This window comes from Anabrus simplex, chromosome 14, assembly GCF_040414725.1.
Source record: "Anabrus simplex isolate iqAnaSimp1 chromosome 14, ASM4041472v1, whole genome shotgun sequence".
NCBI classification, from domain to species: domain Eukaryota; kingdom Metazoa; phylum Arthropoda; class Insecta; order Orthoptera; family Tettigoniidae; genus Anabrus; species Anabrus simplex.
In genome coordinates, this window is record NC_090278.1 from 66321937 (window position 1) to 66348432 (window position 26496).

The window sequence follows — 26496 nt, forward strand, 5'->3', positions numbered from 1 at the left end:
AAAGAGTTGAGACACAAAGAAATATTTTAACAATTTCATATTTATATATAATTGTTCTGTTGATAATTGTATTTGTACAAATGTATCAAGTCCAAAGATTTAGTTTTGATGTTTTGGCACCACTGAGAAAGAGAGTAGTTAGCTTTCAAAACATGTACAGTAATTAAGTATAATAAAATATGTAAAGTGTTTTATAGTAATTGTATACCATAACATGCTTCTTATTGAATGTTCATAAAACTATTGAAAAGGGCAGGCAAACAATATGACTAGGACACGCATATCAAGACGAGTTATCTGAACTATTTATAACGAATGTTGCAGAACAGCCTGGGACCTCTAGTAAACTTAAAGAAAGTCTTGAGTGGCAAAAGATGCTGCGTAAATTCAGATAATTTACAACAGATAAGAATATCTTAACCCACATTCCAGACATTTAAGTCAAAGTAGGCTCCTGTGGGATTCATTAAACTACATGCACTTCTTAATTAGTAGAAATGTGAGTAAATAAATTAAGATTTTAAAACATATCTGACCGGGTGACTATGAGATTTGGTTCATGTAGCTGTCAGCTTACATTTGGAGACAGTGAGGTTTGAACTCCACTGTCGGTAACCAAAAATATGGGGTTCCATGGTTTCCCATTTTCACACCAATAAATTTTTTTTTTTGCTAGTTGCTTAACGTCACACCGACACAGATAGGTCTTATGGTGACGATGGGACAGGAAAGGGCTAGGAGTGGGAAGGAAGCAGCCATGGCCTTAACCACGGAAAACCATTTTCAGGGCTGCCGACAGTGGGGTTCGAACCACCAAGAAAATGCTGGGGGCTGTACGTTAATTACGATCATGGCCACTCCCTTCCCACTCCTATGAAGGTCGATAAATATAAACGGGATTTTTGTTCCTGAAAATCAACAGTTGGTAGGACTGGCCCCGTGCTTCTGCTGTGTTTAGGTGGAACCGCTAGGAGTGTACCCGCCGTTTCACCAGTAACGCTCAAGATTTCGGAGCAACAGGTGCACCCCTCCACTGTGCAACGCATAATTATATAATTTCTTGCTCGTGAAGCAGTTACAGTGGCGGAAATTTTCCAGAGATTGACTGCACAGTTCGGTGAGCTAACATTATCAAGAACGCGTGTGTTTGCCTGGCATAAAACGTTCAAGGAAGGATGAGAATGTGTGAAAAATCAGCAACATGATCGCCGTCCTTGGACCGGCATTACAGACGAAAACATTCGTGTGGTTAAAGAGGCATTTTGCTGATTTGATTTTTTGCATGAGCGATGCACAATCAATGCTGCTTACTAATGCGAGCTGTTGAACAAGGCGAGGATGGCATGTCGCCGCAAAAGACAAGACCAACAGATTCGGCATACTGCAGCTCTAACTGTCTCCAAGCTACAGGACATGCACTGGACTACACTTGATCATCCTCCTTACAGCCTTGACTTATCACCCTGCGATTTCCATTTGTTCGGACCGTTTAAAGAAGCTCTAGGAGGGCAACGATTTGAAGATGACGAGAGTGTGGAAGGCTTCGTGCGCAACTGGCTGGTGACACGACCCTGTTCTTTTTACGATGAGCACATCAAAAAGCTGCCCATTCGCTGGGATAAATGCATTCCCAAAGCAGGAAATAAAATTCCATTTATATTTGATCCCCCCCTTGTAGTGTTGTCTGTGTCAATATGAAATAAAACAAACGGTAGTAAAACATACCTGATTCTCTTAGAACATTAGTAATTGCAATGGTTGTCTCTCCAATGGCCTTTGGACCAAATTTTCTAATATCCTTATAAGAGAGGAACGATGCAATGCCGTCTTCTCCACCATCGATGTAGCTCCTTTCTAAATCATTGTAGGTTATTCCAGCTCGAACCATCCTCTTTGCCTTGCCTAACCCCATAAATGAAAACTTATTCTTTAGTAATATTGCCTCTTTCCTTATCTGATAAAAATATTCTACATCTGAGAGTGAAAAGAAATATTGTTGCGATACTTCTGGTTGAACAAAGGCATGCTTCACCAACTTTTCCAAATTTATTGCGTCGTCTAAGGCATTGTGACTACCTGCTGAGGTTTTTTCACCAAGTCTATTTTGCATGGTATCTTCTAGTCTGTGATTCTTGCCAATTTTATTTCTTCCAGGAAATATTTGTCGGCACAGTCGAACTGTATCTATTACACCTGCACACACCTTCCTAAACTCTTCAATCAATGAAAGATTTGACAAGTCACGCAACAGTAAGGAACAATCATTGTGTCTGTCATGCATAACCAATACAACACTGTTATTAGCACTTTGGAGGAACTTCAAGAAGTCTTTCCAAGCATCCATATTCGACACAGTTTCAACTTGTTTTCCTCTCAGATAAAGAAAACCATATTTCTTAGAAAATCCAGTTAATTTTGAAGCTACCTTCGTAAAATTTCTAATGGGGCACACGTATCTTGAAAAGCTGTTCTCTGCAAAATGAGCTCCTATTTGACATACTTCCGAGTATTCTCCTCCTGGACATGTACCTTTCAAGTTGAAATACACCATTGTATGATCAGAAAAATGATGACTTCCTTTAGGATTCTCACTGTTCTGAAGGCTGTCCTTGGCTGTCATCTTCTTACCTGCAAATGATTAAAGATAATTATACTACTACTACTACTACTACTACTACTACTACTACTACTACTACTACTACTACTACCAGCCTCTGTGGTGTAGTAGTTAGGATGTTCAGCTTCCACCCCCGGGGGCCTGGGTTTGATTCCCGGCTCTACCACGAAAACTGAAAAGTGGTACGAGGGCTGGAACTGGGGTCCACCCAGCCTCAGGAGGTCAACTGAGGAGATAGGGGTTCGATTACCCCCCCCAAGCCGTCCTCAAAGCGGTTTTCCATTTCTCCTCCAGGCAAATTCCTGGATTGTGCCTAACTTAAGGCCACGACTGCTTCCTTTTCTCTTCCTTGTCTATCCCTCCCATTCTTCCCATCCCTCCACAAGGCCCCTGTTCAACATTGCAGACAAGGCCATCTGGGCAATTTACTGGTCCTCCTCCTAAGTTGTATCCCCTGACCCAGTCTCACGCTCCAGGACACAGCCCTTGAGGTGGTAGAGTTCGAGGGAAAAACCAACCCTGGAGGGTAAACAGATTAAGAAAGAATTATTATTATTATTATTATTATTATTATTACTTAATAAATAACCATAGGGACAAAGGAATGTAACAAATTAAAAAACTACAAAAGAGGATGATCTCAAAAATGTCACACTTCACTTTTTGCATATTATAAATGTTATTATGGGAATATCCAATTTCCAGTTACATACGAGGGTAATCCCAAAAATAAGGTCTCCTATTTGTTTATAAATACAGAACTCTGTTTGTGTGGCTGTTGGTCACAATATTGTGAAGAGTGTTTTCCGTGCTCGCATATAAACATGCACACGCTGCGCTTAGACACTCAGTCTTGGCTTGGCAGCCACTGAGAATGGAGCTCCCGCAGGACGTTACCACCAAGTGCGAAGTGCGCGTAGTTATTCGGCTTTTGAACGCAAAAGGTACTGAACCAATTGAAATCCATCGCCAATTGATGGAAGTGTATGGTGAGTCGTAAGGAGAAACTGAAGGGACTTACTAGGAAATTGAATCTAGCAAATAAGTCAGCTAAGGATAACATGATGGCAAGCATAATTGGCAGTCATACAAATGTTAATGAAAAATGGATGGGTATGTATAGGTACTTTAATGCAGAAGCAGGTTCCAAGAAGGACATTCCAGGAATCACTAATGAACAAGGGGAGTGTGTATGCGAGGATCTTCAAAAGGCAGAAGTATTCAGTCAGCAGTATGTAAACATAGTTGGTTACAAGGATAATGTCCAGATAGAGGAGGTGACTAACACTGAAGAAGATTAAAATTTACCTATGATCACAACTACATTTACAATAAGATACAAAGGTTGAAAACTAGAAAAGCAACTGGAACTGATAAGATTTCTGGGGATATACTAAAGACAATGGGTTGGGATATAGTACCATATATATCTGTTTGCATGAAGGAACTATACCAAACAAATGGAGAGTTTCTATAGTAGCCCCTGTATATAAAAGAAAGGGTGATAAACCCAAAGCTGAAAATTACAGGCCAGTTAGTTTGACATGTATTGCATGTAAGCTTTGGGAAAGCATTCTTTCTGATTATATTAGGCATGTTTGTGAAATGAATAACTGGTTTGATAGAAGGCAGCTCAAGTTTAGGAAAGGTTATTCCTCCAAAGCTCATCTTGTAAGATACCAGCAAGATATCTTGGATTCAGGAGGTCAAATGGTCTGTATCGTGATTCACCTATCTAAGGCATTTGATAGGGTAGATCAAGGGAGACTTCTGGCAAAAATGAGTGCAATTGGATTAGACAAAAGGGTGACTGAATGCGTGGCTATATTTCTAAAAAAATAAGTCTCAGAGAATTAGAGTAGGCGAAGCTTTATCTGACCCTATAATAATTAAGAAGGGAATTCCTCAAGGCAGTACAGTAAAACCTCGTTAATTCGAAGTCGTTGGGACGCAAAAATCGGACTTCGAATTACGTGATTTCGAATTAACCGCCAATTCGCAATTCAGAAGTACCAACCCTAGCCGCGTTACGAAATATTCTAAGACTCGTTACTGCATGCAGTTAACCTCGATTCACAGTTTAAACCTTTCAAATGCCATGAAAAAAGAAATATTTCCAAAATGTACCGGTATCCAAAAATGTGCATTTACGGTATTCAAATAATGCACTTGCATATCTCACTGGCAAATATAACCTCACGCAACGAAAGAAAGAAAGAAAAAAAGCACCATTCAAAGACGAGGAGAAATCTATGCTGACTCCCATGTGCAAGTGCTTTATTCATTGGAGTACTATACTGTATGCATTTTAGATGCCTTGTATTTACACAGAAAGTACTCGATGCCCTTAAAATCAAACTTTCCTATGACTCTAACCTTGTACGATTTCCCGCCATGGGACTTCTCTCGTGCTTAAATGTAAACACTTGCCGCGTCACAAAGTATTCTAAGACCCATTACCGGTAATACATGCAATCACCTCGATTCACAGTTTAAACCTTTCCAATGCCATGGAAAAACTATTTCTGAAATGTATCCAACAAGGTGCATTTACAATGTTCAAATAATGCACTTGGATAAATCACTGACGAACATAACCTCACGGAACGAAAAAAAAAAAAAAAAAATCACACAATTCAAAGACGAGGATAAATTATGCTGGTTCCCCTGTGCAAATGCATTATTTTTTGGATATCTGTAGTTTGCATTTTTAGATGCTTTGTACTGGGATGGAAAGTGCCCGACGCCCTTAGAACATTGTAGCTTATCGAACTTTTCTATGACGAGGGGATAAAGTTTCTCGCTTCCATGTGCATTGCAATTGCAACGCACTACAATGACCATCATCCCCGACCCTTGTACGATTCCACGGCTGGCACTTTCTCCTTTAAAACCATAAGACCGTTTGGGCTCGCATTAAAATAAAGCAATGCAGTTTCATCGGCAATGACAGTATAGTTCGGTGCCAACGAATTTATTATATGAGCCACGCTTTTTCGTCAACTGTCGGCATCGCCAGTGTTCGCGCATTCTGTTTTCCCGCACACTGCCTGTTGCGTGATATTACGGCGTTCCTTAAAAGGTTGAATACAAAAGAATTCCGATTTCATTCAACTTGGCAATCATGAAGCGCACTGTAGACCCACCGAAGTGAGTGTAAGTGCGGAAAGCTACCCCTCCACGTTCCGGAACACGCGTTCTATTATGACGCGGATACATTTCGAGTTGAAATTACTCTGTAACATACTATTGTTTGAAAATGTAAAGGCAGTTTCGAATTAAAAGTCTGAATTTCGGCAATGGGGCCGACAATGTACTTCGAATTACGAATTATCCGTATTTCGAATTAAACAATTTAAATACCGGTAACATGCAAAACTGTATCTCATGTTTCCGGGAACGAGACCTTCTTCGAATTACGTGGGATTTTGAATTAACCGATTTCGAATTATCGAGGTTCTACTGTATTATTGAACCTTTATGTTTTCTTATGTATATAAATGATATGAGTAAAGAAGTGGAATTAGAGATAAGGCTTTTTACAGATGATGTTATTCTGTACAGAGTAATAAATAAGTTACAAGATTGTGAGAAACTGCAAAATGACCACGATAATGTTGTGAGGAGGACAGTAAGCAATGGTATGACGATAAACGGGGTTAAAAGTTAGGTTGTGAGTTTCACAAATAGGAAAAGTCCTCGCAGTTTTAATTACTGTGTTATGAAAGTTCATTTTGGGGATCATTGTAAGTACCTAGGTGTTAATATATGGAAAGATCTTCATTGGGATAATCACATAAATGGGATTGTAAATAAAGTGTACAGATCTCTGAATATAGTTGTGAGGGTATTTAGGGGTTGTAGTACGCATGTAAAGGAGAGGGCATAAAAGTCTCCCAACTAGAGTATGGTTCCAATGTATGGGACCCTCGCTAGGATTCCTAACTCAAGGACTGAAGAAAAATCCAAAGAATAGCAGCTCGATTTTTTCTGGGTGATTTCTGACAAAAGAGTAGCGTTACAAAAATGCTGCAAAATTTGGGCTAGGAAGACTTTGGAGAAAGGAGACGAGCTGCTTGACTAAGTGGTATGTTGCATAAGGCCAATTTCATGTTTTTGCCTGTATTGAACCTACTAATAGTTACAAATTCTTATTATATCCACCTTATTCGATACACAAAATAACTAAGTGGTATGTTCCAAGCTGTCCATGGAAAGATGGCATGGTATGACATTAGTAGACAAATAAGTTTGAGCGCTGTCTTCAAAAGTAGGAAAGATCACAATATGAAGGTAAAGTTGGAATTCAAGAGGACAAATTGGGGCAAATATTTATTTATAGGAAGGAGAGTTAGCTACTGGAATAACTTACCAAGGGAGATGTTCAATAAATTTCCAATTTCTTTGCAATCATTTAAGAAAAGGCTAGGAAAACAACAGATAGGGAATCTGCCACCTGGGTGACTGCCCTAAATGCAGATCAGTAGTGATTGGATTGATTGGTTAAAAAAATAATCGTTAAGGTTAAAATATTATTCTTGACAGAGTGGAGAGACGCTCTTAAATTAGCATGTAACAACTGTACCGGGAAGGTCCCTTGATGGTAACCGCTGCAGAAGATGCAGCGAGACTGAAACATTACCTCACCTCTTGGGTTCCTGTGCCTTCAGTGAAGCTCTTCAAAACACCATACATCACAGCATTAGGTCGTCTATAACACAGACGCTCCGTGAGAAAGAATTTCAAGTGTATGAGGAAGTCCATGGCATCGGAGTAAATGGCATCATCAGAAGAATAGAATGATGGCCATTAAAGAGAAGAATATATATATATATATATATTTAGACCCCACACTCCAACCAACCAGACAATGTAGGCAGAGAAAAGAAGGCAATCTCCCTGTCTACAGTCCCGTATTATATGAATAAATATTAGCAGGATGATGTACAAGTGAGAGGTCTCATGGTCGGTGCGAGAAGAGCGAGAATATGACAGTGTTGATGAAGACCTTCAACATCAGTTCCAAAGAGTTCATCGACTGGGGGCTGAAAGCTCTCAGGGGTTCTCTTTTGATACTCAGACACCACTTGTATTTGACAGACTGAGGCATAATTTACTTTAATTCTTTTTATTTTTGAATGCAATTTTTTTGTGTCTTCTTTGTCGTAGGCAGCTTCCAAGCTGAGGAAGATTTTGAAAAAAAAATTTTTTTTAAAATACATTTAACATTCATATTTAATCTTCCTTGTATAGTTTTCCTCTGAGGTAAAAGTCCTTCTCACTTACTAGCATATAAAAACCAATGTTAACTAAACATACACATTTTAAAAATCTAAAACTCTTATTAAAACACACTTAGTTTGTTTTGTTTTTTAAAACTGAACTTGACTTTGTGTAAAACTGGACATGTTTTTATATACAATTCTTCAATAATTTGCTGAATGCACAGCCAATGTGCTTGTTGTACTCTTATTGCAACGATGTGTCATACAGCCGTGTGTCGACAGAGGCTCACTGATGCCAGTAGAATTTGTCACAAATTGTTTGGAGCGAACGCAGGGCCACAGTTTGAGAAAATGTCAGCGAGTGCATTGGTGTTTCCCAGCACACAGTTCATCCAACACTGCTGCGCATGAGACTGCGGAGTTGACAACCCAGTCATATCCAAATGCAGACTACACTTCACCGAAAGCACCGCACAAGGTGGGCACAAAAACGTCACCGCTGGACTGCGGATGACTGGAAAAATACAGATTCCTGGTTCATCACGTTGACAGCTCACAGGGTGTATGCTGCTCTCCATCGGTGGCTATGGCACGAGTCATGGTTAGACGGAAAGACGTGACGAGATCTGGGCGATGATTTCATCAGACACACTACGGCCCTTTATTCCTGTACACCAATCCATAACAGAGCTCCATAGCTGCAGTTGCTTAAGTGTGACCAGTATTCGGGAGATAGTGGGTTCGAACCCCAGTCGGCAGCCCTGAAGATGGTTTCCCATGGTTTCCCATTTTCACACCAGGTAAATGCTGGGTCTGTACTAAATGAACTACATGTCACCATAGCAGGAATACCTCTTGAAAAGGTAGACCAATTCACCTACCTTGGTAGTATTCTAACTACCCACTGCAACTCAGAAAAGGATGTGGAAAATAGAATACGCTCTGCCCGTGCAGCTTACGGCTGCCTCTCTCACCAAGTTTTCTTGAATAAGGATCTCAAAATATATACCAAACTCTTGGTGTACCAAGCTGTAGTCATAACATTACTATACGGATGTGAAACTTAGACACTTTACTGTTGTGACATAAAGAAACTGGAATGCTTCTATCAGCAGAAACTTAGATCCATCATGAACATCAAATGGGATGACTACATAAGCAATGTGGCAGTTCTTGAAAAGGTTCATATGAACAGCATAGAAGCCTTCATCATCACTCATCGGCTTAGATGGGTTGGTCACATCCAGCATATGAATGACAGCAGACTGCCTAAACAATTTCTCTACGGTGAGATTGGTCACGGCAAAGGTGCTCCTTTGAAAAGTTATAAAGATCAGCTTAAGAAGTCTATGAATAGCACCAACAAAAAGCTAACATCTGGGCAACAACTGCACAAAACCATATTCTTTGGCGCAAAACTACTGCGGAATGTGTCTCACTATTTGAGCAGACACGTCGCAGACAATAAATTGAAACCCATAAAAAGTGGAAACTACGTCAGACCCAACCATGTATCCCACCCACCTTTACATGTGACCTGTGTGGAGGCATGTTTCGTGTGAAGATGGGCTTGATCAGTTGTCAGTGACATCTCCACAGAGCCAACAGCCTTTAAGAAGAATTGCAGGAGAAAAACGTATTCTCGGAAACGAGTAGTGGCCGACGATGATGTCCTTGGGCCTTAAATTATAGTTTCCTGCCTCTATGAACACAAAGGTTCCCATGTAAAAACTCTAATAAATCATATGTATTTGGTAAAGTAGGAACCTTTGTTCCGCCACTAACAATCTCTCTCCCTTCCGTTTCGATTTACAAATAAAAATTTAGGCTATATTTTAATTTGTATTAACAGGAGGTTAAGAATGAAATGTTGCAATATACTGGATCAGCCATTTTGAAATACTTACTGTAGGTAACAAAGATAATTATAAATAACTAGCAATTACCCGCAGCTTCGCTCGCGTGGATTTTGTAATTTGATCAAAGTAATCGTTCCTCAGCATTGTACCAAGACATTATCTGAAAATTCCTGAAGTATAAAATCTCACCCAAAAATTGAGTTTCATTTACTCCCAGAAATTCTTTGTAAACCATGTTTTTGGTATTACCTTTTGGGGCTAAGACGACCATGCGACATAGAACTGTACATGTGAGAAGAAGTCTTCTCTCAAGTTGAAAAAATAAATACATGTTTCTTTATTTTTAAAAGGAGATTCCAAATACCCATTCCCACATCTGTAACATCTTCAGTTTTTGAGATATACATAAGTATCCCCATAAAAAGAATTCAACCCCTTGATCAGTCCTTCCCCCACCCCCACCCCGACTAAGTATATTTTCCAAAAACAAAAATACATGTTTCTTTATTTTTAAAGGAGATTCCAAATACCAATTTTCATGTCTGCAACATCTTCAGTTTTTAAGAAATAAGTATCCTCATAAAAATAATTCAAATATTTTTCACTTCTTTTCACCCCTCACCCCATTAAGTGCCTTCACTGAAAACAAAACAGTACATGTTCCTGTTTTTAAAGAACTTTCCAAATACCAAGTCTCTTGTCTCAAACATGTTAATATTTTTACATATAATGTACATATACCGGTACACATTTTAAAAATTCACCCGCTTTTCCAATTCTCTTCAGCCCCTTAACTGGATTCTCCAAAAACAAAAAAATACATGTTTCATTATTTTTAAAGCAGATTCCAAATACCAGTTTTCATGTCTGTACGTCTGTAACCTCTTCAGTTTTTGAGATAAATGTATACTCATAAGAATAATTCAACTTCTTCTTCTTCTTTGCTTCTTTCCACCCCTCTCCCACCTTAAGTGGACTTTCCGAATACAAAAAAATACGTGTTTCTTTATTTTGAAAGGAAATTCCAAATACCATCTTTCACGTCTGTAACAGCTTCAGATTTTAAGATAAAATATCCTCCTTAAACATATTTCAACTCCTTATTTACTTATTTTCAACCCCACACCCTGTACGTTGTTTTTCCGAAGAAAAAAAAAAAAAAAACTAATGTGTGTTTCTTTACTTTTAAAGGATATTCCAAATACTAATTTTCACGTTTGTTACATCTTCAGTTTTTGAAATATAAGTATCCTCATAAAAGTAACTGAACTCCTTTTTCACCCCTCCCCATTCCTACCCGTTAAGTTGATTCCTCCCTCCCCAAAAGTGTGTGTCTCTTTATTTTTAAAGGAGATTCCAAACACCAATTTTCACGACTTTAACATCTTTAGCTTTTGAGATATAAGTCTCCTCACACAAAGAATTCAACTAATTTTTCAATTCATTCACCCCCCTAAGTGGATTTTCCCAAGACAAAAGAATGTGTTTCTTTACTCTGAAAGAAGATTCAAAATACAAATGTTCATGCCTCTAACATCTTCAGTTTTGTATATATAAGTATCCTCATACAAAGAATTCAACTAATTTACAATTAATTCGTCCCCTTAAGTGGATTTTCCAAACACAAAAGAATACGTGTTTCTTTACTTTGAAAGAAAATTCCAAATACAAATTTTCATGTCTGTAACATCTTCAGTTTTTGAGATATAAGTATCCTCATGAAAAGAATTCAACTCTTTTTTCACTCCACCCCCACCCGTTAAGTTGGTTTCCCCCACCCAAAAATGCATGCTTCTTTATTTTTAAATGAGATTCCAAATACCAGTTTTCATGTTTGTAACATCTTTAGAATCATACAAATCACACAAATAATTCAACTAATTTTTCATCCCCCCCCCCCAGCCCGTCAAGGGTTTTTCCAAAAACCAAAGAATATGTGTTTCCTTATTTTTAATGGTGATTCCAAATACCAACTTTCATGTCTGCAACATGTTAAGTTTTTGAGATATACTGTAGATATGCTAATTTTAAAAATTCACCCTCTTTTTCAGTTCCCCTTAAGTGGATTTTTCGAAAAAATATTTGTGTTTCTTTACTTTTACAGGTAATTCCAAATACCAGTTTTCAAATCTGAAATATGTTACGTGTCTGAGATAATTTGCAGATATAAACTTTTTAAAAATTCACCCCGTTTGTCACTCCTGTTCACCCCCTATTCATCGGATTATCCAAAAACACAAAGATACGTGTTTCTTTATGTTCAAAGGAGATTCCAAATACCAATCTTTAACATCTGTAACATCTTCAGTTTTTGAGATATAATTCTCCTCATAACAGGTGTTCAATCCCTTTTCCCCCCTTTTTTCACCCCCCTCAATGGGATGTCCCATAAACAAAATAATACGTGTTTCTTTATTTTTAAAGGAGATTCAAAACACCAATCTTTAAGTCTGTAAACTTTTTAGTTTTTGAGATATAGATATGCTCATTTTAAAAAATCACCCCCCTTTTCACCCCCTTAGCGAAGGAATATCCAAAAATCCTCCTTTAGCGAACACCTACAGTTTAATATGAATGCATTCCCAAAATTTAATTTCTTTATGTCCAGTAATTTTGGCTCAGTGATGATGAATCAGTCAGTCAGTCAGTCAGTCAGTCAGTCAGTCAGTCAGTCAGGACGTTATTTTATATATAGATGTTATTGGCTTGATGTTGCACTAACTACTTTTACGGTTTTTGGAGACGCCGAGGTGCCAGAATTTAGTCCCGCAGGAATCCTTTTATGTGTCAATAAATCTACCGACAGGGGGCTGACGTATTTCGAGTCCATTCAAATACCACCGGACTAAGCCAGGATCGAGCCCGTCAAATTGAGGTCAGAAGGCCAGCGCCTCAACTGTCTGAGCCACTCAGCCCAGCTGGAAACAAAGAAACAGACAAATTTTGCTAGCGGTGAAAGCTTATTCCTGACCAAATTAACCAACTTAAAGAAGATCACTATCAATCTCTCTTCTTTTCTTCTTTGTCGTTTAGGCCTACTGAGGACCACGGGGCTCATATCTACTCTTCGGTAAAGTTGTTGCTTTCTTCTTCTTCCAGTACTCCTTCATTTGCTGACTATGAGCCAGCTTTCTCTCCTCTGTCCACTTGGTTCCTGTAGTCTTCTTACTTGTAAGGGACATTGTGTCGGATGGCTTGACGGAACAGTAGTCGGTCATGAGTTTGTCCCGTGGGATATCTAGTTGTTCCATATCCGACTTAAATGACGTGATCTATTTGTTCTTAGAAGCCTTCCTGTTACTGTGAATATCCTGTCGGTGAGTCGTTTGAAATCCAGACGGACCAAGTGTCCATAAAAGGTCAGGCGCCTTTTCCTTATAGGCGTGACGATGTCCTCCTGGTGTTCATACAGTTCATCATTATGGTAGATACTGTAAGTGCCTCCTTCCTCTCTGATTGGTCCTAATATCCTCCTCAGGATCTTCCTCTCTTTTAACTCCAGCTTTCTGAGTGGGCCCTTCCTAGCCATTACAAGGCACTCAGAAGCATACAGAAGAGATGGTTTGACTACCGAGTTCTAGTGTCTGAGTTTGAGGTTCTTGGAGAGGCACTTAGATGAATAGATACTACGACACGAGTGATAAGCCCTTTCAAACTGCCCTAAATGCAGATCAGTAGTGATTGATTGATCGGCTGTCCTAAAGAAAAGTATTACATAACAAAAGTTATAGATAATACAATTTCCGATCATTTATGTCTTATTCAGTTTTACCGTACCAACTTATAAGAGTAGTGGTGGTTATTATTGTTTTGAGAGGAAGTACAACTAAGCAACTGTGCTCTATATAATACTAATCAGAGGGAAAAAGTGGAAGGGATCCAAAACTTCGAAAAATGAAGGTATTGGCTTAAGAAAGACAGGGGCCATGAAGAGCATGAAAATTAAAGCTTCCTAGGATTCCACACGTAATACTGCCGGGGTCGGAAAAGAACAAGAGGTGCCCAAGGGAGATCGTAAAGGAACGATTACTTGAAGAGGGAGTCACGAAAGAAAGGAAGACTCCCTTTACATTAGATGCCCTAATATCACAGAGTCAGAAGAAAACTAAATGCGAAGGCCTACAATATCGAAAGATCATAAAACTGATCAACAATAACATTATATTGACCATTGTTATTTGTGATATGCTTTGTCTCTTCTGTTGCCACTTATCTCCAACAGATGGGATTACTGCTTCATACGGAGTGTAACAGCCTGCCAGAATATTGACAGAAAATAGCTGGGGAATTATATAACTTTGTTCTTTAGCACGCCATTTCTCTGGTTCATAAATTTTCTGTTACTACTGGTACTAAACACAGTGGTTCGTCATAGTATTCCAGCTATTGGATCCCTACTCTGAGGTGCTGCTTCGAATGAGCATTGTGCACACTGAATGGAATAATGGCAGAGGAGTGTTCACGGCTGTCATCAGCCTGGTCATTCCAACTGTGAAACTTTGAACTGTTAGATCAACAGCGTAGTACTGTTTGTTAAAAGTGAAAAAATGTGCGGTTTTTCATTTAATCGAGTATTTCATATGATAGCATTGCTTTCAATCGTGACATTTCTACCGACTTCATTGTAATGACCTATGTTGAGGTCAGTTGGGGAAACCACAAAGACAGTCCTACTAAGAGTGTAAACAGGCAGGTGGAGAGTGAACGTCCGCCATTATAATGAAAACTCCCTAACTCGATTGACTGATAGTAGGCAAGAGGGCCTGCTGTTACCATCAAAATTCCCGAACCCATTCTTGACGTGAGAAAAGATGTATGGTTACTCAATGTCGGGGTAACGTTAAGGCTATGCAATTTAATATAATCTTACCCACAACGTGTATACTACCTAACCTAGAATTCTGTAGTGAAGTATGGGTACATTAGCTAGTCCCTAATATCAAGATAAGAAGAGAGTGAGGATTGATCAAGACACGTTGGATAGGAAAAGTGATGGAAGGAGACTGGTCATGGGTAAGAGAAATAAATGCCATATTCAGTGAGAGCTTCATGGACACTATATATCCATCTGAATAAACAATCAAAGAATTTGGAACATACCTTGTCTGCTGACATCCAGAGTAAATGCACTGGTTTCCTTTCTGTTGGCTTCTAGGTTTCTAGCCCTCATCATGTCGGAGAGGAGTGATGCATCGCTGCCTTCTCCATTCTCCACGGAGCTTATTTGGTGGTTATCATTGAAAGTCATCCTAGCTTTAGCTGCCTTCTTTGCCTCCTTCCTCCGTAACTTTTTCCTACTTAACTTGCACCGATATTCTAAGTTGGCGAGAGAGAAGAAGTGCTGTAGAAACATTTCTGGTTCAACTTTGGCATATTTCATTAGCTTTTCCAAATTGATTGCATCAACTGTGGCATTGTGATGACCTGATGAGTTTTCTTCACCCAGTTTGTCTTGCACAAGTACTTCTAGTTTGTGAATTTTCCCAAATTCATTTCTTTCAGGAAATATATTTTGGCACAGAGAATGTGTATCTATTACACCTAGGCAAACCTTCCTAAACTCTTCCATCAATGAAAGTACTGACAAGTCACGGAACAGTAAGATAAAACAATGGTGTATGTTATGTGTGACCAAAACAACACTCTTATTAGCACTTTGGAGGAACTTCAAGAAGTCTTTCCAAGCATCCATCTTTGACACAGTTTCAACTCGCTCTCCTTCAAGATAAAGAATACCATCTTTCTTAGATAATCCTGTTCGTTTTGCAGCCATTGGTGTAAATGTGGAAGTGGGACACACATATCTTGAAAAGCTACTCTCTGCAAAATGAGCCCCTATTTGACATACTTCCCTGCCTGTTCGTAAACCTGTTTCATTCAATTCGAAGTACACCATTGTATGATCAGGAAAGTTATGACTTCCATTAGGATTCTCATCGTTCTGAGGACTATCCATGGTTGTCATCTTCTTAGCTGCAACTGATAAAAAGAGAATTATTATTATTATTATTAAAATTGAGGAAAAGTTACTAAAATGGTATGGTCATGTGCAGCAATGAGAACAGGAGTATGTGAGGTAAAGAGTCCAAATCTTTGTAATAAATGGTAGAAGATAGCAAAGAAGGGCAAAGTTGAAACAGAGGGCCAAAATAATGGAAGACCTGAAAGGAAAGGAGAGGAATTTGAGGACATGAACACCTGGAGGAAGAAAATGAGAGAAGCTAACGTAGACGTTCTATAGAACAGGATAAAGTGGAGATAAAGAACTATTATTATTATTATTACTACTATTACAATGAGTGGCCAAAAATCACGGGAAGGGATGTCTGTCCCATTAGAAATTGTGTCGTGTATGACCCTTGAGTGTTGCGGCCAGCTGCGGTGTAGCTGAGCAATCTGTCACAGACACCAGTGTTGTGAAGATGGCAACACGCCGCGAGTTAACCGACTCTGAATGTGGGATAATCACCAGCGTATGGTGCATGGGTCACAGCATTGCGGAGATTACATGCGAATTTGGGTTTTAGTGGTTGATAGGGTCGAGGGTGGATCTCCAATATCGCAAAGAGAACGTTACCGCCTGCGTAAACTGCCGCACGGGAAGACCACAGGTGTTTAACAAATGGACATCATGTCGCATCCGTAGAACCATACTGGGCACTCGACGGGCTACTGTGAGTCAGATCACAGCCCAGTTGAATATTGGGAGTCAGAAACCCATTTCTACCAGGACTGTAAGGAGGCAACTACACTGCATAGCCTTCACCAGCTGACGACCGACTCGTGTCCATTTGCTGACACCTTGACACAGAGCTCACAGACGTGCATGGGCCTGTGAACATTGGCAATGGACCATGGAACAGTGGCGGCATGTGGTATGGTCCAATGAATCCTGGTTCCAGTTGTATCGAGTTGGTGGGAGCGTGAGAATTTACCGTATGCCCCATGAAGCTATGGATCCTGCATGACAACAAGGTTGTGCCTAGGTGGGAGGTGGCTCAGTTCTGGTCTGGGCGGCATTCCCATGGTCGCAATTAGGCCCCATTTTCCGTTTGCAGGGAGCGCTGACAGGTGCACGTTATGTGGACATTCTTTCAGACCATCTGTATCCCTTTCTGGCTCTAGAGTACCCTGATGGAGATGCAATGTTTCAACAGGACAATGCGCCAAGTCACCGCTCTGTGGTGGCAAGCAGGTGGTTGGAGGAGCACTCCAGTGAGGTTACGAGCATGGATTGGCCCTCCAGATCCCCCGATCTTAATCCAGTCGAGCATTTATGGGATGCTATCGATGCTGGTGTACGTTCCATGAACCCCACGTCAACTACACAAGACCAACTGTGGGTAGTGGTGTAAGATGTGAGGGTCCAGATCCCTCCACTTTGGCTACTGTTGTTTACCTAGTCATTTCTTAAATAAATAATGTCCCAATCAATAAACCTATTCTTGAAGCGAATGCCAATGAAATTCGTCTCAGATCCACTCCCAAATACTGCACTGTAAATACAGTATTTATTTCAGTTATGTGTTTTGAAGTTTTAACATAAATCTGTTAATTAAACATGTAAGTGTGCAACCTAAAACTTAAAGATGTGATATTTTTAGCAATATAGCAGAAAAACCTGTTTGAGCGACTATCGGCTATAACAACCGCTGACTGGTGGTCCCTTTGGAGTCGCGATAACAGATTTCAACTGTATATGTTAGGTTAGGGATGTTCTAGTGGTTTGGTTTCTCATGGATTGAAACAAGGCTGTGTGCTTGCTCCTACACTCTTTGCACTGTACATGGCTGCCATGCTGCACGAATCATCTGCAAACAACTTAGGCATGGAGATTAAATTTCGTTTTGATGAAGGCGTTATCAATCTGGCAAGACTTCGCTCACAAAGACGTTACCTGGTTACCCGGGTGACAAAACTGCAGTATGTCGATGACACCGTAGCAACTACAACAGTCACTCAACTGCTTTAAAACTGCATGTGATGGCTTTGGTCTTGCATTAATGCGAAAAAACGAAGGCACTTGCACAATCTGCCCCAAGTTCAACTCTTCCTGAGTTCAGTATCCCCATCTTAGACACAACACTGGAACAGGTTGATCACTTTTCACATCTTGGAAGCATCTTGTCTAAACGGTGTACCTGTGAACAAGACGTTGATAAAAGAATTGGGGCTGCTCATGCAGCATTCGGACGGTTCTTGCGCAGAGTCTTAATGAATAACGACCTAAAACTGCATACCATACTCATGGTGTACAAAGCAGTTGTCATTTCCACACTACTGCATGGCTGTGAAACTTGGATACTCTATCGGCGTGCTATAAAAAAACTTGAATGCTTCCACCAACAGAAAATGAGATTCATCTTGAATATTAAGTGGGAGGACCATGTGCCCAACACAACAGTTCTTGACAAAGTGCAGCTAAATAGCAGTGAGGCAACAATCATCGCTCATCAACTGAGATGGTTAGGCCATGTTCACCGCATGGGTGATGCCAGGCTTCCCCGCCAAATTCTTTATGGTGAACTTTGCTCCGGCAGTAGACCTCGTGGAGCCCCTCTTTTAAGCATTTTAAGGACCAGCTGAAACACATCATGAAGACAATTGGTATAGATATACAGACATGCGAAGAATGTGCTGTGGACCGTTCACTGTGGTGGAACACTACATCCACCGCTGTCAACTTGTTTGAAAGAGAACGCCGCAGACATCAAGAAGCCAAGCAACAAGCAAGAAAACTCTGTCAATTTCAAACCTGCCCTCCTCCATCCATTCAGAGTGATTTGTGTGGGCGTCTGTTTTATTCTAGGATTGGTCTGTTTAGTCATCGTAAACACATACGTAAACTGAGTTGAACTGGTCAATGTATGCAGAAGAATTTATATATAATCGGCTCGAGTTACAACCGAGTTACACCGGTGAATGTACAGGAAGCAAAGGAAACATATGGGGATAGGGAGATGAAGTTATTACTATTTGCAAATAGGCCTAATACTGTTCTCTGGGGAATGAACAGCAAAAAAAAAGTTCAAGAACAACTTGATGCACTGAACGAGAAAATTGAAAAAAAGGTGTGCCGAGAAAAGCAAGACTTTGGTGATATCAAGAGGTAAGAGCAAAAGAACATCGCCCTGGGATAACACGACGACTCATGTTAAGAAAAATTCAAGAAACCATTAACTTCTGTAATATTACAGTGGTGCCCAATTTTGTTTCACGTTTTGGTGATATAAATCATGTCAGTCAGTGTTTTCCAGGCTTGTAGGCAGCAGTCCAGGTGTATGTGAAACTCACAGCTGCTATCAAAGTCAGTCGGAACCCTTGATAATTACATGTTATAAGTCTTAATGTAAACCGTATTGGATATCAGATTATAAAAATTGTAATTGAAAACAAAAAGTTAAACCACCTCTCCAATACTTATCAGTCCTTATGTTTAGAATACAAACATTACAACTGGTGTTACAACTTGGGACATGTTTTGCTTAACTGTCATAAGCATCTTCAGCCACAATAAATTTAACCTAAAGTTTGGTCGGGTCAGGGACGCTAGTGACTTCAAAGTATAATAGTTCTCTAACATCTAATGTTCACATTAGTGAAGATCAATAACCATAAAGCTAGTGTGTAAGCTTCTAACTATTTCAAATAATTAAGATAAACTAAAAACACTGCATCCGTATTGATGAAGGTTAAAATATATATCAAATTATACGAGCTGATAATAAAGTAAAAAAAAAATCATATTAGATTTCACATTGCTATCAGTCAATCAAATTATACTTCATTCAACAAAAAATAACAATTTTTAAAAGTATTGTAAAACATTTTTTAGTGACTGACTGTGAGTTGTGATTCAGCCGCCCCTAACATGGGGAACAGACGTTATCGGCGTACCGCCACCAACGTGTGCAGCCGTTGTGCCCTTTGTGCGTTGTACTCATATTAATCCCCAAGTACAGGGGTACCTCTTCCATCATCTCCGCCATTAATACTGTTGAGGTCTTCAGGAGAAGAACGAATGCAACAGACATCCTGGAGAGAGTAGCAAGACTAAAATGGCAATAGGTAGGACACATAGCTCGACAAGACTACAACAGGTGGACCTCTAGGATTGTTCGCTGGAGACCATGGGAACACAAGAGAGGCATTGGGAGACCCCAGAAGAGATGGTTCGATGACATAAAGCTGTTGGCTGGAACACGCTGGCTCCAACTGGCTCAAAACCAAAGGTGATGGAAGCATATGGAAGAGGCCTACATCTAGCAGTGGATTGAAATAGGCTAGAAAAGAAAGAAAGAAGCAAAGGGATCATAGACATGTTGGGTTATTGAAGATTTTTTTTTTTTTTTTTTTTTTTTTTTTGCAAGTTGCTTTACGTCGCACCGACACAGATAGGTTTTGCGGGGATGATGGGACAGGAAAGGGATCGGAATGGGAAGGTAGCATCCTTGGCCTTAATTAAAGTACAGCCCCAGCATTTGCCTGGTGTGAAAATGGGAAACCACAGAAAACCATGTTCAGGGCTATTGACAGTGGGGTTCGAACCTACTATCTCCCGAATAATGGATACTGGCCGTACTTAAGCGACTGCAGATACCGAGCTCGGTATTGACGAAAATAATAGAAGGTTCCATAGAGGAAAAAAATTATACAGGACGACCAAGGTTAGAGTACATGACACAAATATTAGATGACGAGATGCGACTCCTATTACGAACTGAAAAGGAAAGCAGAGTAACATGAAGAATGGAGAGCTGCTGTCAACCAATCTCACAGCTGATGACTATAGAGAGAGAGAGATTAACAGAAGGTTTAGTAAAATATATATTTAATTATACAGTGGAACCTGCCCTAACGGACACCCTTATTCAGAGGACACCTCCCTATACAGATAATTTTTCTCGGAACTGATTTTATTTTACATAAGACAAATGTAAAATTGGCCTCATTTAAGCGGACACCTTGAACTCCGGACAGCGGAATTTGTCCTGTCCACTTGACTTAAGCGGACACTTTACACATTGCAGGACAATTTTTTTTACGCCGGACCACATGTCATCCTCTCTTTTGAAACCATTCTTCAGTCATAAGGAAATCCCTTTTGAATGTTTGTACTATTTCGAGTGCAAGGGGAGAGAAGGTACATCGGAATGCAATTTTACCTGGTGGTGTAATTCTAATTGACCAGAAATGCTCCCAGAGACTGTTGACTCAAACGTTACCTGGGGATTTTCTTCCCTTCTTGCATCATTCTATTCATAACTCAGATTTTCGCTGATAAGGTCGAGCTCAGGTAGTTAACTTGAGAAGGAAAATACAGTACATGCGCTAATTAGTGAGACAGAAATACCGTAGCATTTCAGTTGTCTGTTAAACATGAGTAACAAGGGACGATCATGTTTAGATCTCGAGGCAAGAAGAAATGTGATTATAGAATGTGACAAGGGACTTTCAGTGAGAAAGCTTGCCGAAAAATTAAACTGCGGGAAAACTCAAATAAACACGATTGTGAAGAATAGAACTGAAATTTTAAAGGAGTGGGAGGAAAATAGGAATCGAGGAGTGAAAAAATAAGCGGGAGTCAGTTTTTTCAGACGTGAACGTTGCGGTATATGAATTGTTCAAGTGTGCTCGAGTGAAGAAACTGTGTGTGAGTGGAACAATGTTACAAGGAAAAGCTTGAGAAATCGCAAATAATCTGAAAGTTGAGCATTTTGTAGCTAGCAATGGTGGTTAGATTGTTTAAGGTCGATGTTCTTTGCCGTTAAAATGTTAGGTTATTTTTACAAACTTGTTTTAGCGGACACGTCTCGTAACGGACATTTTTCCTCAGAACCGACGGTGTCCGCAGAAGGGAGGTTCGACTGTATACTGAATCAGACGTTTTTTAGCATACCTATGTAACAAAGAAACAGATAGAAGTTTTGCTATTGGTGAAAGCTTATTCCCGACCAAGATAACCAACAGACAGAATATCACCATCAGTCCGTATCGAACTCTAGATGAAAATCTCCCCCTATATATTTCTTTGAAATTTCATTTTCTATCCTTATTTCATAATTTTAATACTAGATCTGGCCCTTCCCTCGCTATTCCCATTAACCGCTCTTCTACATACAATAAATCCTTTGTTATGACTGGGTCACGACTTTGGAATACACTTCCAGCTGATGTTAGGAACAAAATTTGAAACTGCTTGGAGAAATTTCCTCCTGAACACCGCCGACTGTTTCGTGTGACTAGTGATGCATGATAGACTGCGTCCTTGGGTATTATGGTATGTGACTGTGATTTTGAAATTAAAATACGCAGTTATTTCCTAAAAACCAATAATATTACTTCTTCTTCTTCTTCTTCTTCTTCATCATCATCCATTCCCTTTCCCAGATTCTCTCTGGGAAGGGTATATAATTTATATTTTATTCATCTACGGCATACTGAAATTTTTCTTTTATCTTTATTTATTTTCACATTATTCTATTCTTCCAATACTTTATTCATCATATGAAGAACCATTTGTAAATCTTCCTCACTCTCTGTAATTAATGCTATGTCATCTGCAAACCTTAACATGTCAATTTTATTCCCGTGAATAGTTACTCCAACTTCTAGTTCCTGTTAATACAAATTAACATTTTTATATTACTTATTATTACAAATAATATTGTGTATGTGTGTAATATTTCACCTTTCAATTTGTATACAAAGAATTTAAGTAGTCACAGTTTACTGCCATACTTGTTTTACGAGGGCTATGCCGAAAGTTTTTAGCAGAGTGTGAGAAAAAATTTTTATTTGCGAAACAACAATTACAACTTTTCAAAATACTCTCCATTAGCATGTATACATTTTTCCATTCCCTGAAACCACTTAGAAAACGTTTCAGTCCAAGCTTCTTTCGGGATGTCACTTAGTGCACTCTCGTATGCTGCAATGGCCTCTTCATCTGACGAAAACCGCTGCCCACGTATTTTTTCCTTGTTCTTATGGAACAGAAAGAAGTCACATGGGGCCAGGTCAGGTTAATAGGGAGGATGAGGTAACACTCGCACTTTTTCCCTTTCCAAAAAGTCCATTGTTCTGGCAGCCCTGTGTGCAGATGCATTACTGTTAAAATTGAAATAATTGATAAAGAGATTCAACCTATTCAATACAAAAGAATAAGAAATGTAGTGAATTACATTCTCATTTAATAATAGGTAGAAATGGTACCGGTTTCGACCCTAGTCCAGGTCATCATCAGCCGATTAAGACAAAAAACAATGCATAGGATCAGTAGAAGAGGCGATATAAAAATGAAATGGGGGTAGACACTGTAAAACTTAGAAGAAGATTCTTTTGAATGATTTGCATTTTACTTCTAAGTTTTACAGTGTCTACCCCCATTTCATTTTTATATCGCCTCTTCTACTGATCCTATGCATTGTTTTTCGTCTTAATCGGCTGATGATGACCTGGACTAGGGTCGAAACCGGTACCATTTCTACCTATTATTAAATGGGAATGTAATTCACTACATTTCTTATTCTTTTGTATTGAATAGGTTGAATCTCTATCAATTATTTCAATTTTAACTGTAATATTCTTCAATACGGAACAATGAAATTTTAAACTTTAAATGCAGATGCGTTGTTATGATGCAGCAGAAGGTGCCCACTCTTGGACTTTGGGTGCTGTGACCTCCAAGTGGCAAGGACTTTGGGAAGACAGTAATTCACATACCATTCAGCATTGACTGTACGACATGTGTCCAAGGTCACAGTGGTGAGATGCCCCATTTTCGTAAAAAAAATTGCCACCATCTTCTTTCTGGAGCTCCGACTTCGTCAAACTTTTGTGGGTGGTTCCTCCCCTGGAAGGCACCACACAGAAGACTGTCTCTTCGTTTCAGGGTCATAATGGTAGACCCATGCATCACCTATGACGATATTGTGTCTTCGGACTGCCCTCCATTGAATTTTTCTAGCATGAAATGACACCAGTCCACTCTCTCCTCCTTTTGGCTTTCTGTCAGGGAATGTGGCACCCAACGGGCACATCTCTTGGTAAGGCCTAAATAATTGTGAACGATGGTCTGCGCTGCTCTTGACCCAATATTTGAAGTCCCTCCAAGGGTCACAAAATGTAAGATGTGGATCTGCTTTGATCATTTCCCTCACAGCATCAATGTTTTCTTGAGTCACAGCTGTTGCTGGGCGACCGGGACGAGGTTCATCTTCAAACCCAATCTCCAACTGTGGCTCTAGAAGGGGCAGCCTCACCAAAACTGTGCAGCAAAGAAGAATGGTATTCTTCGGCACTTAATTTGTTTTTATAATCATAAAAAAAGTCATTGCTCGAAAATCACGGCACGACAGATCCATCTTGCACCGTGTCTGACTCAGCACTGCCTGTGCGTTCTTCCCTCGCTGTGGAGGAACTACCGCTAGGAGGGATTGCGCGCACATGTTCCAAGGTTGAAAAACATTGCTCTTTCAAATGAAAATTATCCCATTGTCCTCAGAATTACGGTTTACGAGCTGCTAAAAACTTTCGGCATAACCTTCGTATGAAATATTATATATAGGCCTAGTAGGTATCCTTTATGATGTATTGTTTCTCATAATTGCTTTATATTTTTCTTTTTTTTTTAATGTGCATTTGCTAACTTTACTTATTATCTTGTTTATGTATCTAATTCAGTTCTAGTATTTCTTTATTATATTTTAATTATGTCGTTAAGTGTAAGAGAGGGCAACAGGCCGTAACTTCGCCATTGCTAAAGTAAATATTGAGAGGATTAATCGAGAAAGATTGGATGGAAAAAATTATGGAAGGAAGCTGGGCACAGCACATGAAATAAATGTAATATTCAGGGTGTGCTCCATGGTTGCCGGTGCTACATATCCCTGGATCTCTGAATAAACAATCAAATAATTTAGAACATACCTGGTTTGTTGACATCCAGAGTAACAGGACTAGTTTTCTTTCTGTTGGCTCTATGTTTTCTAGCCTTCACCCTGCTAGGGAGGAGTGATGCACTGCTGCCTTCTCCATTGAAGTTCATCCTAGCTTTAGCTGCCGTTTTTGCCATCTTTATCTCATACTGACATTCTAAGGTAGACAAAGCAATGAAATCTTGTTGGAACATTTCTGATTGAACATTGGCATGTTTCATTAGCTTTTCCAAATTTATTGCATTAACTGTGGCACTGAATGATGGGTTTTCTTCACCCAGTTTATCCTTCACAAGTTCTTTTAGTTTGTAATTCTTTCCAAGTTCATATCTTCCAGGAAACACTCGTGTGCACAGTGGGAGTGTATCTATTACACCTGCACAAATCTTCCTAAACTTGACCATCAGTGACAGTTCTGACAAATCACGGAACAGTAAGTAACAACTATTGAGTTTGTGATGTGTGACCAATACAAGACTATTATTAGCACTTTCGAGGAACTTTAAGAAGTCTTTCCAAGCATCCATCTTGGACACAGTTTCAAATCGTTCTCCTCTGAGATGAAACATAGCAATTTTCATAGATAATTCAGTTTGATTTGCAGTTTCTTCTCCGAAGGTTCCATTGGGGCACACATATCTCGAAAAGCTGTTCCCTGCAAAATGAGCCCCTATTTGATATATTTCCCTATCAATTCCTAAACCTGTTGCTTTCAAGTCGATATACACCATTGTGTGATTAGAGAAATGATGATTTCTATTGGGATTTTCTCTGTTCTGAAGGCTGTCCATCTTCTGCAACTGATTAAAGAGAATTGTTATATTACTAGAAAATAAATGACAACAGGGGCAAAGGAGAACAACAATTTAAAGGATTAAAGAACAAAAATCTTAAAAATTTAAATTAAAAAAAAATCTTATTAATTTATGGAATCTCCTATTTCCAGTTACATAAAACACATGCCATTATACAATATGTAAGCTCATTTAAAACAATTTTAAGTACAATCTATAGGGGCAGGGTCCAATAGCAAACTGTCATGATGTGACAAATTCCTGGAAACTTAGTTTTTGTTGTATCAAGTGTACTATTGCATAAAATGAATTTCATTGCGAAGCCCGTATTATGGGTAGTATACTTTTTAAAGTACAGTCATATGTTCCATCTTTACAATATTACATGGTGGCACACAAATAGTTGACACATTTGAAAAGCAAACATAAAATGCAACTTACGTACTATGTTGTTCAAATTTTGTGCACACCTTCCCTGTTTCATGGAAATAACTGTAGAGGTGACACTGCTGCTTTGCCTCCAAATACCTGCATTCCAGTGAGCTTTCTGACATGGCTGACCACGGCCAACTCAACGCTCAGCAGCGCGCCAAAACAGTTATCTTTTATTGCAAATTAGAATGTGTTACGGTGACACAAAGGAAATTTCGAGCTGTATGTCAGTCTAGGTGGGCATCAGCAAGTAACACCATCCTTCACTTAGGCCTAACAGAAAATTTGAAGAACAAGGCAGTGTAAAGGAAGAAAAGCACCCACGTGCATCAGCAGTTCAGTCTCCGGAAAACATTGCTGCGCTGAGGGTCGCCATGCAGCGCAACCCACACAAGTCAACACGGTGAGCTTCAAGAAGAAGTGGAATATCGCGCCATTCAGTTCAAAGAATGTTACGTGGTGACCTTCAATTGTACCCGTACAAAATTACTGTACTACACAAGCTAACAGATCTTCACAGGCAGAAGAGATTGCAGTACACCTTATGGACTTGAGATCAATCAATCAATCAATCAATCAATCAATCAATCAATCAATCAATCAATCAATCATTACTGATCTGCATTTAGG

General features: G+C 39.4%; 1 protein-coding gene across 1 annotated transcript in view; it reads right to left on the reverse strand.

Moving 5' to 3' along the window:
• Positions 1-26496, reverse strand: part of LOC136885444 (uncharacterized) — a 177698-nt gene that overhangs the window by 18424 nt on the left and 132778 nt on the right. The window contains exons 3-5 of the mRNA XM_067158004.2: positions 24633-25440; positions 14802-15680; positions 1726-2628 (exon numbers count right to left, since the gene is read on the reverse strand). Coding sequence (XP_067014105.2) covers positions 1726-2628; positions 14802-15680; positions 24633-25431 — 2581 coding nt within the window. The 5' untranslated portion in view covers positions 25432-25440. The remainder of the gene's footprint in view (positions 1-1725; positions 2629-14801; positions 15681-24632; positions 25441-26496) is intronic.